At 46.8% G+C, this 16,045-nt stretch overlaps 1 protein-coding gene across 10 annotated transcripts in view; it reads right to left on the reverse strand.

Annotated features, from left to right (window-relative positions):
- Positions 1–16,045, reverse strand: part of CFLAR (CASP8 and FADD like apoptosis regulator) — an 83,210-nt gene that overhangs the window by 6,865 nt on the left and 60,300 nt on the right. For all 10 annotated transcript variants that reach the window (XM_089330103.1, XM_089330100.1, XM_089330098.1 and 7 more), the window contains 4 exons: positions 14,605–14,659; positions 11,476–11,522; positions 10,673–10,754; positions 1,598–2,108 (listed from right to left, as the gene is read on the reverse strand). In XM_089330103.1, the coding sequence (XP_089186229.1) occupies positions 1,598–2,108; positions 10,673–10,754; positions 11,476–11,522; positions 14,605–14,659 (695 nt within the window). The remainder of the gene's footprint in view (positions 1–1,597; positions 2,109–10,672; positions 10,755–11,475; positions 11,523–14,604; positions 14,660–16,045) is intronic.

Below are 16,045 nucleotides of genomic sequence, written 5' to 3' on the forward strand. Positions count from 1 at the left end.
CGTGATGAAAGGCAGGATGAGAGAGGGAGTGGTGAGGGGAGGGCCACGGGAGGGAGGGAGGTCGGGGGGGAAGCCACAACAATACAAAAGATGCATTTTATATTCTACTTAAAACTATTGGTTGAACTCTGTAATTAATACACAATTACTCTTAGGTGTTTAATTAATGCTATAACTAGTACTCAAATAGTATTTTATACTTTGTGTTTCTGTGTGGGAGCAAAATGTGGAAATCTTTACTTAACATACGCTAAATTGATCTTCTGTATATAAAGATAATTGAAAATTAATCACGATGTGAAGGGGAAGGGGAGAGGGAGTGGGAGAGGGGAGCATTGTGGGTGGGAGGGAAGATACGGGGGGGAGGAGGCTATTGTGGTCCATAAGCTGTACTTTGGAAATTTATGCTCATTAAATAAAAAAAAAATAAAATAAAATAATTTTAAAAAAATAAAGCCTATAGTTGCTTCTTTGTGGGATTTTCCATTCAATACTCTCAGGCCTCATGAGGTTGACCATAGTTAACCGAAACCACAGAGAGTGAGACCTCACAGAAAGAGGGCGGGAGAACTATTGTGTTTAACAAGACTTGGGGGCGGGCGCTGTGGCGTAGTGGGTGAAACCGCCGCCTGCGTTGCCAACGTCCCACATGGGCTCCGGTTCACGTCTCGGCTGCTCCCCTTCTGACCCAGCTCTCTGCTACGGCAAAACACTATCCGACAATTGAAGACTGGTCAAGCAAATTAAGCTATAGTCGTGTCACGGGTTACTCTGGAGACATTCAAAGGATGCTTTTGAAATCTGACCTGTGATGTGTGTGATGTAACCAATAAGCAAACTCAAAGCAGGTGGTGAAGTAACACGATTCCACTTGGGCTTTAAAATCATAATTATATCTGTGCAGGTATCCACAAAAAGATCTAGAAGGCTTAGTTAAGAGAGGTTAGTTCGACTAGGTAGGATTATAACTGCTTGTCACATTCTGCTTTCAGTATCTATGTTTTAGGAATGTTTTCTACCAGGAATATGAATTGCTTTTATCATAATAAAAAAAATTTAAAAATGTCTTGATCTGGGCACAGGCATTTGTCCCAGCTGTTAAAATACGGGTTGGGATACCCATATTCCATATCAGAGCGCCTTAGTTCGAGTCCCGGCTCTGCTCCTAACTCCAGCTTCCTGCGCGTGTGCACTCTGGGAGGCAGTCATGTTGACTCAAGTAATTGGGTCCCTGCCTCCCACATGGGGGGCCTGGGTTGAATTCCCAGCTCCCAGCTTCAGCCCAGGCCAGCCCAATCCCAGCTGTTGCAGGCATTTGGGGAGTGAAACTTGCAGATAGGAGTGCTCTTAATATCTGTCTCTCTCTTTGCCTCCCAAATTTTTTTTAACTTTTTAATTTTGAAGAAAAATACCCAAACTACGAACTTACATGACGTATTCATAAGTTAAGCCACGTCCACACCATATTCCTAAGGCAATCCCACTGGGGAAGGAAAAATCCCTCTTTCTCGTTGAAGAGAAGGGCATCAGCACGGCATAGCGGTGTGAGCAAGACATAAGCACACGGTGCAGGACCAGCCACCTCCACGGGGCTCACCTTTCTCGGCCCAGTTTCTGGGAGAGGAACTGCAGGTACATGGACCGTGAGCCAGGGGACCGAGCCAGCAGGGACACGTCCGCAGTACACAGGCTCCAGAAGAAGTCAGCTTCCCGGTGAACCATGGAGGGTCTCGGCTGCGGGGCCTTGGCTTCCACTGTGTTCACTGCCGGCCCGTCCACCTCCAGAAGGCTGCTGTCTTCCCGCCGGCCCTCTGACACCACATAGTTCTGAATGAAAAAGAGCTTTGGCTTCCCTATGAGAGAAGGGCATGAGTCCCCCGTGAACATCCTCCTGATGCCATGCAAAGGGAACCCCGAGTGATTCTCGTCCACTCCGAACTCGCTCTGGGAGCATCCTCGGCTCACCAGGACACACACAAAGCTGTCATAGTCTCGGTGCTGGGGCATGCAGGCCACTTGGCCAAGAGTCCGGATTACGTCATCCACACGGCGAGCCGAGCAGGGCTGGACTTCATAGCCCAGGGAAGCGAAGGTGTTTTGAAGAGCCTCTGGAGAAAACAAACACAGAAAACAACACTAGAGTGAGGCAAGAGAAAAAGACCTGCAGGGGACTCCTAGGCTCGGACCCATCTCCGTTAGTTAAGCTGTTTTTGATTTTGTGTGATGTACAGGGGGCCTGAGAAATGGGTAGGAGGGACACAATCAACCTGAAATGTGAAAAATGTTGGGGCCAGTGCTGTGGCACAGCGGGTAAAGCCACTGCCTGCAGTGCCAGCATCCCATATGGGCGCTGGTTTGTGTCATGGTTGCCCCTCTTCTAAATCCAGCTCTCTGCTATGGCCTGGGAAAGCAGTGGAAGATGGCCCAAGTCCTTGGGCCCCTGCACCCATGTGGGAAGACCAGGAAGAAGCTCCAGGCTCCAGATCAGCTCAGCTCTAGCTGTTGTAGCCATTTGGTGAGTGAGCCAATGGATGGAAGACCTCTCTCTCTCTCTCTCTCTCTCTCTCTCTCTCTCTCTCTCTCTCCCCCTCTCTGTAATTCTGACTTTCAAATAAATAAATAATATCAAGGAAGGAAGGAAGGGAGGGAGGGAGGGAGGAAGGGAGGGAGGGAGGGAAAGAGAGAGAGGCAGGGAGGGAGGAGGAAGAAAGATGTTGACTTTCACGTCCCCAGTTCTCCGACCGTGATCGGTTCCCTGCTGCACCTGCATCCCCAGACACCATCACCATTCCTGGCCTTCGGCAAAGATTGCGCACATTTAAGTCCATCAAGCCAAGGCAGAACAAAACCTTTTTCTCTCCAGTCAGAACAAACCGGGATTTTTTCCCAAAGGTGCTTTCTCAAATTAATGCAACACCCAAGGATGCAGAGATGGGTGTGTCTGCGGACTGCAGTTCCAAGCCTAGGTCCCAATGGCTGTAGTGGTGGAGACGCACGCGTTCCCTGACCTCCATCTGCTGTGGGATGAGACGGGGACTCCTGGATCTAAGTGGTGACCATTTCCAGAGTCCCAAGTTCTCTCATGACCTGTTTCCCGGTGTGACCTATGCAGTGTGACCTAAGCAGTGTGGCCTTGGCCAAGATCCCCTATTCTTCCCCCAGAGGCCCTTCTCCTAGTTTCCATGAATCCTGGGTTGACTTTGCCTTGAGAGGCAGGATGCTACCATTTGGATATCACCAGATGTGGCCTCTCAACCTCAGACCTCCAGAACCATGAGCCAAAAGGAAACTCTTTTCATTCAAGCCTCCCCAGTCTGCAGTACTGTGCTATTGGCCACAGAAAAAGGACTAAGTGTAAGGCAGCAGAAAGAGCAGACTTTGAGTCACACACCTGCCTTCCAGTGCCGACCTGAACACATTGTGGGCTGCACGACCTTCCCAAAGGGGATCGCCCAGATTTAGATAAAAGTGATGACAACCATGCCACGAGATGCCCTGAGGATTCAACAGCACAAATAAAGCCACTCCATGTGGCAGTGGTTGGTAGGGAACTCACTGGGGAAGTCTTGTGACCACTCCTGGCATAAGGAAAATGAGAATCAGCACGATCTAAGTCTACAGGTAGGCTCTGTCCTGTGCCCCTTGGCCTGGCCCATAGTTAAGGGTGAAGAAAATGGAATTATGACACCGAGTAATAATGAAGAGACACAAAAAAGGTGCTAGCATCTGTACACCTATAACCAACAAGCATCATAAGGAAATGGGGGACTGGGTTGACAGGTTGCTGACAGCCTATTAAGTGACACCCTCGCCCTCCTGAACTCTCCCTGGGGTAGAAAAGGCCTGGCTGCACTGTCTCCCAGCCATCTCCTCTGAGGGCTCCACTGGCCAGTCCCATGCTCAGGTGGTTACAGGACAATGAGAGAATCAGAACTGGGACACCATTCCCGTCACTACTGCTTTGCTGTGCAGGGCTCAACACGTCTAAGGACCATGTAATATTCTCTCCTCTAGGGGGCAGAAGCAAACAGGGAAACACCAGGCTCAAAGCTCTTTGGCTTCCTGGTTATCTGGGTCTGGTTCACTTTCCTCCAAACTCTCTCTTTCCTCCCTGACCGAAGCCCTTGAAGGGAAGAGTCACCAGGGTCTCCCTTTCTGTGACGGTGTGCAGGGACGGACGGGACAAGCACGTTCCAGGCCCTTCTGGCTCCTTGCTTTATTTGGGCTCCCTGTGGGTCCTGGCTGGAGAGGCCCTGGCCGCAGGCAGTGAGCACAGGGCGAAAGAGGAACCAGTCTCAGAATTACAAGATCTGAATTGAAGTCCTGGCTGCTGGGGTTAAGCCCCTTCTCCTAGGTCTGAACTTGCCTGAGCTTTGAAGGAGAGTGACCCTGAGGAGGCAGGCTAAGGAGGGATGGGACTCTGAAGTCCCAGGAAGAAAAATCCGTACCTGATCAAACAGGAGCGGGGGAGAAGGGAGACTAAGGCTGAATGTGAAGCCAAAAACCATGACCGAAAATGGCCGTGACCACACACAGGGGAAGAAACACGTGGGTGCTGAGTAGGGAAAATAAAACTTGAACAGACTGCAGCAAGTCCCACTTCTCCTTCTACACACCCTGGAAACCCCTTCCCCAACACAGCCCCGATTCTGTAAGTTTCAACTACTCTTTGGAAAATAACTGGGTGAAATGGTAGGGGAGAGGGGACATCCAGCCTTGTAGTTAGCACAGGGCTTATTAGCGAAAGGGCAGGGTCAGTGCTACTCAAAGGTTTGGGTGCTATGGAGGTAAAACTGCCAAAGCCAAATACAGTCATGAGCTGGCATGGACTCATTCATTAATTTAGAATTTATTTTGGTCTAATGAAGGCACATGTATGCTGACGCTTTCTATCAAAGTTAAATAAGGGTACAGGAGAAATGAGAAAGGGGGGCTGCTGCTCCAGTTCATGTGTAGTCATCTGCTGAGTATCCTCCGTGAACCCAGCTGGAGTCACTACCAAGCACAGGAGCAGAACACAAGGTGGGCAGGATATTCTCCGTGGTCCCAAGGTCAAAAGGTATATGGGAAATGTAAGGGTGACAAGGCCAAAAGGAGTTTCTTTACAGGAAAATTCTCAGACCTTTCAGTAGATTAGTAAGCATAGCAGGGACCGGCATTTTGCAGTAGCCAGTTAAGCCACTGCCCATAGCGCTGGCATCCCCTACAGGTACCCATTGGTTGTTCCGCTCCCAATCTAACTCCCTGTTAATGTGCCTGGCAAAGCAGCAGAGAATGGCCCAAGTGCTTGGATCCCTGTACCCACATGGGAGATCTGGAAAAATTCCCTGGCTCCTGGCTTCGGCCTGGCCCAGCCCTGGTCCTTGTGGCCATTTGAGGAATGAATCAGCAGGTGGAAGATATCTCTCTGTCTGTCTCTCCCCCTCTCTTTATTGCTCTTTCAAATAAATAAATAAATAAATAAATCTGAAAAACCATAGAAGATGAAGTTGAGGGGCTCCCGCTGTGGCCTAGCAGGTAAAGCCTCTGCCTGCAGTGCCAGCATCCCATATGGGCACTGGTTTGAGTCCTGGCTGTTCCACTTGTGGCCCATCTCTCTGCTATGGTTTGGGAAAGCAGTAGAAGATGGCCCAAGTGCATGAGCCCCCACACCCACATGGGAGACCCAGAAGAAGCCCCTGGCTCCTGGCTTTGGGTCTGCTCAGCTCCAGCCATTGTGGCCATTTAGGAAGTGAACCATTGAATGGAAGACCTCTCTCTCTCTCTCTCTCTCTCTCTAACTCTGCCTTTCAAATAATAAATAAATAAATGTTTAAATATATATATATATATATGGTGAAATTTACTTAATCAGCTAATGGAAATTTGCAATGTCTACTAGAAAAATCTAAGTCTTAGCCTGTGTACAAAGTACAGGAAATTTTTCAAGCTTTCCAGAAATAGCCAATGAGGAAAAAAACACTTCCTCATACAATCTGCAAACATCATCTTTTACTTGGAAGCTTCCAAAACCACCACAGCTTCAGGCCAAGCTCCAAAGTCCATCTGCCAGGCACGTAAGACATTGGTTTCCACATTCCTAACAAGACTACAAGGTCTGGCACGCACACATGGGCCAGCACAGGCCTAGTCTGCTGGGTGACTGGCAAACACGGCACACAAAGGACTGGTTTTTAACTTCTGCCAAACTGAGACCATTAACCCCAAATCCCCGAGTGCTTATGTCTGCCTCAAGAAGGGGTTCCTAAGCTCTCTAAGGATTCTTTTTGAGAAGGACCCACCAAAGAATAACCATACCTACCCTCCTAACATGGCCCTGACACCAGGCTCTGCCTCACTGCTTTGATATGTGCTTCACTCAGAGCCAACCTTACTTTGCACAAGGCAGATGCTCAATAAACACTTACTGGACAAAGGAAGGGATAAACCTATAAACATTAGGGAATTTGCAGACTCTTTGAATAAAGGTTTGATTTTAGGCACCAGAGTTGTGGTATAGCAGGTTAGACCACTGCCTGCAACACTAGCATTCCATGTGGGTGCCAGTTGGAGTCCCAGCTGCCCCACTTCTTAGCCAGCTCCCCGCTGATGCACCTGAGAAAGAAGTGGAAGATGCCCCAACTGATTTGGTTTCTGCTACCCATGTGGGAGACCCAGATGGGGTTCTAGACTCCTGGCTTCTGCTTGCCCTGGCCCTGGCTATTGTAGCCATTTGGGGAGTGAACCTGCAGATGGAAGATCTCTCTCTCTCTCCTTCTCTCTCTCTTTAAGTTGGTCTTTCAAATAAAAATAAATCTTTTTTAAAATATAGAGGTATGATTTTTTTCTTTGAGGAGAGAAGGAGAAGATAGGTACAAGAGAGTGTGTGAAATTTAAAGATCAAAAGGAATGGTTTAAGAAATGTATGGCTACAAGGAGAGCAGATTCATTCACTCTTTTACCCATGAATATGTACTGAATGCCTCTGTGCCAGCTCCTGGAGACACAATGTGTAAGGCACGGATAAAATGCACCCGCCTTGTGGAATTTACATTAAAGCAAAGTAGCTAAAAGCATAGGTTTGGAGACGAGCTTTGGACTCCCAGCTCTCTCAGTATTAGAGACGCTGGGGAGGCAGCTCACTGCTCTGCTTGCCCATGCTGGAAATGGACACAAGCACCTATCTTGTAGTATTGTCTATGAGGACTAAAAGAGAATTCATGTGAGGCAGTTAGGAAAGTACCTAGCACATGGGAGATTTTTAAAAATATATTTTATTATTCAAAAAGCACACACACACACATAGAGAGAGAGAGAGATTTTCCATCTGCTGGTTCACTCCCCAAATGGCAGCAATGGTCAGGGCTGGGCCAGGCAGAAGCCAGCAGCCTGGATCTCCATCTGTCTCCCATGTGGGTGGCAGGGGCTCAAGCACTTGGGCCATCTTCTGCTGCTTTCCCAGGCGCATTCGCAGGGAGCTGGGCCGGAAGTAGCTCGAACCAGCGATCACAGGGGATGCTAGCATCTCAGGTGGCTGTGCCACAACGCCAGCCCCATGGCTAGATTTTTAATAATTCATATTCTCTGATCATTACCACCTCCAAGTTAGTCTTCTCACACCCCTGCTAGTTTCTTTCATTTCCTTATTTTAACTGGCAATTATCTTGTCTGCCTCTTCATTATCTGACTCCTGCACTCCTCCCGAATATTCAACATTAACCAGATGGCAAAGTTACACAGATAGAGGAAACACCACATAATCACTCAGGTGAGGCCCTCGACTGCTGATAAGATGAAAAAGAAGGAATAAAGTGTGGCATGGAACAACAAGCACTTTCCACCGAAAACAGGATTCCAAGCCAGAGTCCTCCATGGACAAATCCCTGGGAGAGGAAACTCAAGAGCTAGAGGCCTGAGGGGGGGGGGGGGGGACACGTGTGGGAAGAGGAGCCTCTATCTTTCCACTTCATAATCATTAACACTCCCCTGCTGGGCGGCTGCACTGGGGAGTTCTGGCCTGAGAATTGCGACACAATGGGAGTGAAAATGCACTGTCTCCTTTCTCACCTGTTGATTAGCCACCTGAGCCTGGGAGATCTTACAAGACGTCTCAAGCCCAGCTATTTGTTTTGCTCCCTGAGACAGAAAGGGGTGGAGTCTAGAGAACCCTGATTCCCAGGGGAGACGCAGTGCTGAGCACCCAGCAGCCCCTTCAGGGCCCACTCTTGCCCAGCACTCCATCTTCATGTTGAACATCCTCCATGTTGAATGTGGAAGGGCTCTGTTAACCAGGAAGGACCTGCTGCCTAGAGCCGCCCTTCTCGTTGTCAGGGCCCACGTGGACACACATCAGTGGCCATGGGAGCCGCACATCTGCAGCCAACACCTGCTCACACCCTGGGCCAAAGACAGACACAGGGCCCAAACTCCACCTCCAATTCTACTCCCCTCTTCCATCTTCCTCTCCTTATCAGTTCTCTTTTCCCTGCATCCCAGGTGTTTTACTTGGAGTCTCCTCTGCCAGACTGATGACTGGCAGCTATTGTCCCCAGAATGTTGCCCTTCTTACTTATCTCTCAAGTCATCATCTCCATTCCAGTGTGCCACAGACTGTGGGGACATGGCACTCACCTCCATCCTCAGATTCCTGGTCCCTCACTTGTCTGGGGGCAGATTCCATGCAGCAAGACAAAGCCACACTGAGTTCTTGCTGAGGGTTTGCAACCAAAACCAAACAAGCAAGAGCAGGCGGTAGAACTATTGGTCGAACTAGCCACCATCTGGAACACCTGCATCCCTCATGGGACTGTCTGGGTTCAAGTCCCAGCTCAGCTCCTGATTCTAGCTTCCTACTGATATGGACCCTAGGCCGCAGCAGTGGTACTTCAGTAGTTGGGTTCCTGCCACCTATATGGAGACCTGGATTAAATTCCTAGTTCCTGGCTTCAGCTTCCCTAGTCATTGCCAAATACTTATGGAGTAAACTAGTGGATGGGAACATCCATTAGTTTAGATTTTCAAAATCTAAACTAGATTTTGAAAATAGATTAGATTTTCAAAAATAAAATTAAATGAGCAAGATCAGGAAATAATGTTAGTTGGCATTTAGTACATGACTATGATGTGCCAAACATGGTTCTAAGCCCTTTATAAATATGGACTCACTCTGCCCAGGCTTGCTAAAGTAGGGCCTATTATCAACCCACTTTATCAAAGAGAAACTGAGCCTCAAAGAGGCTTGGGAAGTCACCCAAAGTCACAAGATAGGACACGGAAGAGCTGTGAGCCAAACCCGTGCTGTCATGTCCCAACTCTGCCCCTGCTCTTACAATGAGAGAAACACACATTTAGCCCCTGCCCACAAGGGGCTCACAATCCAGCAAGGAAAGCAAGCATAGACCCTGGATTTCAGCCACAAATGATGGAGTTTTGTGACTCACAGCAGGTGACAGCTTTATCTTTTGATTCTCCTGATACAATAGATATAAATACGACAGCACCATGTCCACTGGTGAATGAAACAAAACTGACTACCATCAGAAGTGGAGGACAAATACACGATCTCTTTTAAGAGAGGAAGTGACTCATTGAGAAAACACTTCCCCATTTTCATTGTGCACTAATGGTTAAAAGAAAGGACACGTTGCTAAAGCTGAGGAGACAGCATTTCTCACTATCCAAAAATAGGGTGTGAGAGCAGGGTCATAGCTGAAATCCTGGGAAATTCAGCCTCATATTTGCTAATTTGACCTTCTCTTTGGCACTCTTTTTATAAAACTCCTAACAGCAATATTTTAAGTGAGCCTGAAAGATATTTCTGACTCACTCTAAGAGACCGTTGAAAAATTAGAAAAATGTGGAAATACAATGATCAATCCTTTTAATGAAGGGCTAAATAATTAAACGTTATTCCGCACACCTAAGCTCTTATTCTCACTGATGATTTAGTTTAAGTCAGGCATCCAAATACAACCAAACGAAAGAATCAACTCAGATCCAGACAACAGAGACAGACTGATAGAAAGACTCAAGCCAACAAACAAAGTAAAGGACAGCAAAACCAAGTGACACGTGGAGCAGACGATACCCAAGCACACATCTGTCTAAGTGAACATGCATGTTTAACATACCCCAGGAAAACCTTCATAGTCCACAGGCGAAACCAAGGGGCGCCTGAGAATTCCTGAAGTCAGTGTGCCTCCCACACTGTGAATGTCCCCTGGGTCCCAGGACTCTACCCTGACACAGCATCCAGGGTGGAAGACAAGACCACAGTGCACAAACTCTCACCCAGCACACAGCATGGGCCAGAGACCGTGCCACGTGTTCCCCAACTCTGCTTCTTTCTCCTGACATTCAGCTAGACCAACTTATCCGTGTCCACCGAAGTTCCTTGGGGACACGCGACTGAGTTCCAACCACATGTTGGAATCCATCCATCATGGGGCCCTTACCCACTCTCTTCCATCATCCGTCAGCCAGATGCAGAGGGCCCTGCAGAAGGTGACAGAGCCACGGAATGGCCACATGGAAGAAAGGGCCCCACATGCAGTCCATCTTGGGCTGTGACATCATGAGTGAGGGAACAGACGTCACAGCCTGGTGTGGTGTGTTACGGCAGCCAGCGTGGAGCACCCTGATCGCATGCGGCTTGCTGGGCTGTGCCTTCCTGCGGGGCAGCCTCCACACGTACCTACGTTATTGCCAGTGCAATCAATGATCAGGCAGATCCCCAGGGGCTTGCTCTGCATCCTGTATCTCTCTTCTGGTGGGTGCTGGAAAGGAAGGCAGGGACTGTTAAACCTTTAGGTACTGCTCTGTTCCTGTACCTTCCCGCCCATAGAACAGCTCTTCTACTGGATTTCCTCAAAGATGCCTTTGGCAGGTGAGTCACTGAGAATATACAGCACGAAGTCAGCACGACTGACATTTCGCTTTAATACCAAGCGTGTCCTCTAGTGAGGTCATGTGTTGACGATAAACAAACTGTTCCAGTTTCTTGAACACTGCAGTCTCTCAGTGCATACCCTTGCTTTGTGGAATAAAATTAATTTGAAACAGAAAGCCGAGTCTTCTGTCTCCATGGTAACCTGAGGTAACGCAAGCGGTATCTTTCCAACTGAGTACAAAAGGAGGCTTTCTGTTGCCTCTTACAGAGAAGAGGCGTTGCGCTGAGGAGAGCGCAGAACACGTCAAGGTTCAGGGTCCTGTCACTCCCTGCTTATGGGCTGGGCACTCACACTCCCTGCTTATGGGCTGAGACAAGAAGTGCCGCTTCGGAATTTTCCTGTGTTCCGAAGTTCACTGATTGCAAAAAAAAAAATGCACTTTCACATCTCGAGGTTCCCTGCTCAGTGAGTTCTCCAGAGAACCATGCTCCTAGAGTGTCGGTATCACAAAGAATTCTCAAGGGACAGACAATTCTAAAGAAGTCAGCATTCGCCGCCCCCAACCACGCATACAACACAGGGCCAAGTCAGCTCATGGATCCCCTACCTGAGGCATGAAGGCTGCCGATTCCTGGATGGACGTCTTCACTGCTCCTGAGGGGGAGAGGACAGCCAGTTAGGAAGCTGCAGGAGGCCGAGGCCCACACCCAGGCTGGCCGAGGTTCTCTGGGTTGCAGGTTTTCATCCCTCTCTTTCCTGTAGCCATTTCTTCTTTCCCCAGCTACCCTCAGCCCCAAGGTTCCAACCAGAAACTGAAGAACCTGACTGATAAGGAAATAAAAATCCCCGCATGACCCAGGGGCTGCGTAGGAAAAAAAATGCAAGTGAAAGCAGTCTCTCCCTTTCCCTACCCCAGATGAGGACTAGGTAGGTGGCTGGTGAGTTTTTAATGGGCAGGGAGACCGCACTAACCTCACTACAGAGGCTGCAACCAAAGACAATGTCTCAGGGGAACAGCCTTGGAAAGTGCGAGAAGGGGCTGTGCACATGCATCTGCCACCTAGAACAGAAGGCCGCTGTGCCACAGCCCAGTGACACTGAAGGATCGTAAAAAGAGCGCCAGCGGCAAGTGAGAGAGCAGTGAGCCTGGCAAATGTAGATGAGCCCAAAGCAAATTTGGTGAGGTCGAGGTCATGACTGTATGAGCCCAGGGAGGCGGAGGAAGCACCAGTTTTGAAGTCATAAATGATTGGGCTCAAACTCCAGTGCTGTCTCTGGCGAGCTCGGGGATGGGAGAGGTTACTTCCCTGAGTCTCAGGGGATTATTAACCTCTAAACTGAAACAGCAGTATCTCCCTTCCAAGATTATTGCAAAAATGAGAAACCATGTCGAAAGACAGGCAAAGGAAGTGCCCATACTGGTAAGTTCAGGGAAAATGCCCACTTTCACATAGTAATGCTGGTGTAAGTTGAAGCAGTCTTTTTAAGGGATAATTGGCTATCTCCTTTCAATGACCATTCTGCTTCTAGAAGCTAATTCTAAGAAAAGAAAACATGAGTGCAAAAACGTAAGTCAAAATATCTACTGAATGACTGTTTATAATGGCCCCAAACTATAAATCACCTAAAAGTCCACCAACATGAAACCGAATACTGATTATAGCACATAAAATGGAATACTGCCCTAGGCCAGTGTTGTAGCATAACAGGTTGGGCAGCTGCCTGCAACACTAGCAGCCCATATCAGCACAGTTCTAGCCCCGGCTGCTCTGCTTCCAGTCCAGCTCCCTGCTAATGTGTCTGGGAAAGCGGCAGAGGAAGGCATAAGTTCTTGGGCCCCTGCCACAGATGTGGGAGACCCAGATGGAGTTCCAGGCTCCTGGCTTTTGCCTGGCACAGTCCTATCTACTGCGGCCATTTGGGGAATGAATCAGCATATTGGAGGATCTCTCTCTCTCTCTGTCTCTATATATAGCTTTGCCTTTCATATAGATAAATCATTTTTTATAAAATGGAATATTATATAGTGTTAAAAAGGATAAGAGAGAGCTTTATGTATTTGACATGAAAATAGATACAGGGTATATTAAGTGAAGGATGGATCATTAGGTAATACGTATAATATTAATTCCATGTACTTGGAAATATATATTTGGGGGCCAGTATTGTGGCATAGCAGGTAAAACTATGTGATGCCAGCATCCCATATGGGCATTGGTCCGTGTCCCAGCTGCTCCGCTTCTGATCCAGCTCCCTGCTAATGGCCTGGGAAAATCAGCTGAAGGTGGCACAAGCACTTGGGCCCCTGGCAACCACATAGGAGATCTGGGTGAAGCTCTTGGCTCCTGGCCCAACCCCCAGCCATTGTGGGCATCTGAGGAGTGAACCAGCAGATAGAAGACCTCTGTCTCTCCTTCTCTCTGTGTAACTCTTTCAACTAAACAAATCTTTGAAAAAAAAAAAAACAACATGTATTTGTGTGCATATACTCATACATATATATGCTTAGACATTAAGTCTACAGGTACTATCCCTGACATTTAGAATTAAGAGGACATTTCACTTTATCTTTCATATTTTAATAATCCCATGTATTAGTAGAATAAACAAAACACAAAATATGTGACTTATCTTTGTCAATTTAAAGTATTTAACAAGAGCTCAATAAATTGCAGTTACCACCAGCATGATCCTTCCATTGAAAGATATTTGCAAATCCAAATTCATAGGAATACTTGGTTTGATTACTTTAAACTTCTGTTGAGATTATGGCCAAGTTATCAAAGGCTCTTTTATTAGTAAATACACCAAGTCCAGGCAAATGCAGGTAAGTAGCTTTCTTTCCTTTTTTTTTTTTTTTAAGATTTATTTATTTATTTGAAAGGTGGAGTTACAGAGGGGGAGAGGCAGAGGCAGAGAGAAAGGTCTTCCAGCCTCTGGTTCACTCCCCAAATGGCTGCAATGGTCAGGGCCAGGCAGGAGCCAGGAGCCAGGAGTTTCCAAGCACTTGAGTCATCTTCCTCAGCTTTCCCAGGCACATTAGCAGGAAGCTGGATCGGAAGTATAGCAGCCAGGACTTAACCAGCACCTTAACCCACTATGCCACAGCTCTGGCCTCGTAAGTAGCTTTCTGGCACTCTGAAGCACACCTTCTGCCCCATCAGTGTGAGACAGAGACTCGGCCCAAACTCTGAGGATTCAAGACATGCCAAAGAAATAGTGTTTACAGCATGGTGCCATGGAACCACACACTGACATTTTAACAGAGAAGACAGAGATCATACAGGTGGAAATGACCAGGTTTTTCTGTTGTACTTTTTCTTTCTCTTTAGGAGGATGTCATCTATAAAGTATCCAGACTGCTTACAGGAGAACCTGTTGCCCTTCCTTCTTCCTGATGCTCAGTGTTTGGTTTAACACAGTTTATTATCATGACTAGGTTAATATTTAACATAATCTGGTTATAGCTTCACTCCAGGAATAAATGTCACATCTCTTAGGAATATAGTCAAGATGATGAAGCTGGCAGAATAAGGCAGAGAGTTCCAATGTAAAGTTCCAATTTAAATAAGCTCATCCCATAGATATCTAGGAATGTCAGTGTGAAGAATTCAACTGTTTGTTTTGAGGGCTTGAATACAATATGTAGATAATGGCCAACTATAAAAAGGCAACGTTTTGTATTTGAATTATCAAGCATTTAGAAGAAGTGAATACAAATGAAAGTCAGTCTTACTTGGAATGCCAAGTCGTTCCACAAGTCTTTGGTCTTTATTTCTCCCATTCTGGAACTTTAAATAGAAAGAATGAGGAACATTGCTTGTTAATTTTTTCAGAGGCACACTATATTACACCTCTTTAAATATCTCAATAGGATTCTTGCTCAAGAAAAACATAAAAATATCACCTCCACAGTTAAATTATCTAACAAAGAATAGCAAGTACTGCTAACACCCCAAGTCCATCTCACATTGCCAACAAACAAGTAACTCTTCTTCTAAAAAGCAAAAGTTCAGTGAAAATACAGACATGTTAAGCAACTGGAATGTTTCAAAACAACTCAATGAAACCCAGTGTTATAGTATAGTAGCTATAATAGCTCCAAAGTGGAAGAAGCATTTAGGGCATGAGACTGAATCAATGTATTCCTTTAACATAGGGATAACATACGAATGGTCAAGAGTAGGGGTTGTAGGCCAGACTGGCTCTGACTCCTGATTCTGCCACTTACTAAGTATATAACCTTGAGCAGGTTATTTCTGGTTCTGAGTCTGTGCCTTTATCTATGAAATCAAGACAACAGGTACTGGCCTTATGGCGTCACAGGTAGAGTCCTATCTGCAATGCCACTATCCCATATGGGTACTGGTTCAAGTCCTGGCTATTCCACTTCTGATCCAGCTCCCTGCTAATGGCCTGGAAAAAGCAGAAGAAGATGGCCCAGGTACCTGGGCCCCTGCCACATGTGGGAGATCTGGAAGAAGCTCCTGGCTCCTTCCTAGCTTTGGCCTGGGCCATTGTGACCATCAGTATCTATCTTATAGACATTTTGTGAGGATTAAATGTGCACAAAGCACTCACCACAATGCCAAGCACACAGAAGCACTTAAATAAGTGTCCAGCTAACTTTCTCTATAATTGCCTAGCCACACATAAGCCACATGTGGGCCTGATTGTTGATAATCAAGAATTACTGATAAACGACTTCCAAGGGCTAGAGGGGAATCCATCAGAGATGGAAAGACTGAATGGACCCTTTCTCTTCTCCACTGATAGGCACACATACCACGCACAGTTAACTCTCTGATACACTCAGCTTTCACATGGCAGCTCTCCTCTGTTGCTATCCTAACCAAAGAGAGATGTGCACTACCTAGTAACCTGTGTCTGGAGCTAAGTCCGTGTGTCTAAAGAAAAACATAAAAGTTGACTTTTAATTTTACTAATAATCAGAGACTTAGCCAGAGACTCATCATATTAGAAACTGGTCTCCCACGTGGATATGCATTCACTTCTACACACTATCCAAAAGAAAGAACTTCAAATCAAAGCTACATTTTAAAGGTATTATGTTTCAGCATCATACAACTATTTTACGCTATAATATCTTGGTATCCTGTGTCATGTGTTGCCACTGTAATTTCTGAAGGGCATTTACAGTGCTGTATGAATTAACA

Source organism: Oryctolagus cuniculus, chromosome 3 (genome assembly GCF_051225735.1).
Source record: "Oryctolagus cuniculus isolate XC-2025 breed Fujian yellow rabbit chromosome 3, ASM5122573v1, whole genome shotgun sequence".
Classification (NCBI taxonomy): Eukaryota; Metazoa; Chordata; class Mammalia; order Lagomorpha; family Leporidae; genus Oryctolagus; species Oryctolagus cuniculus.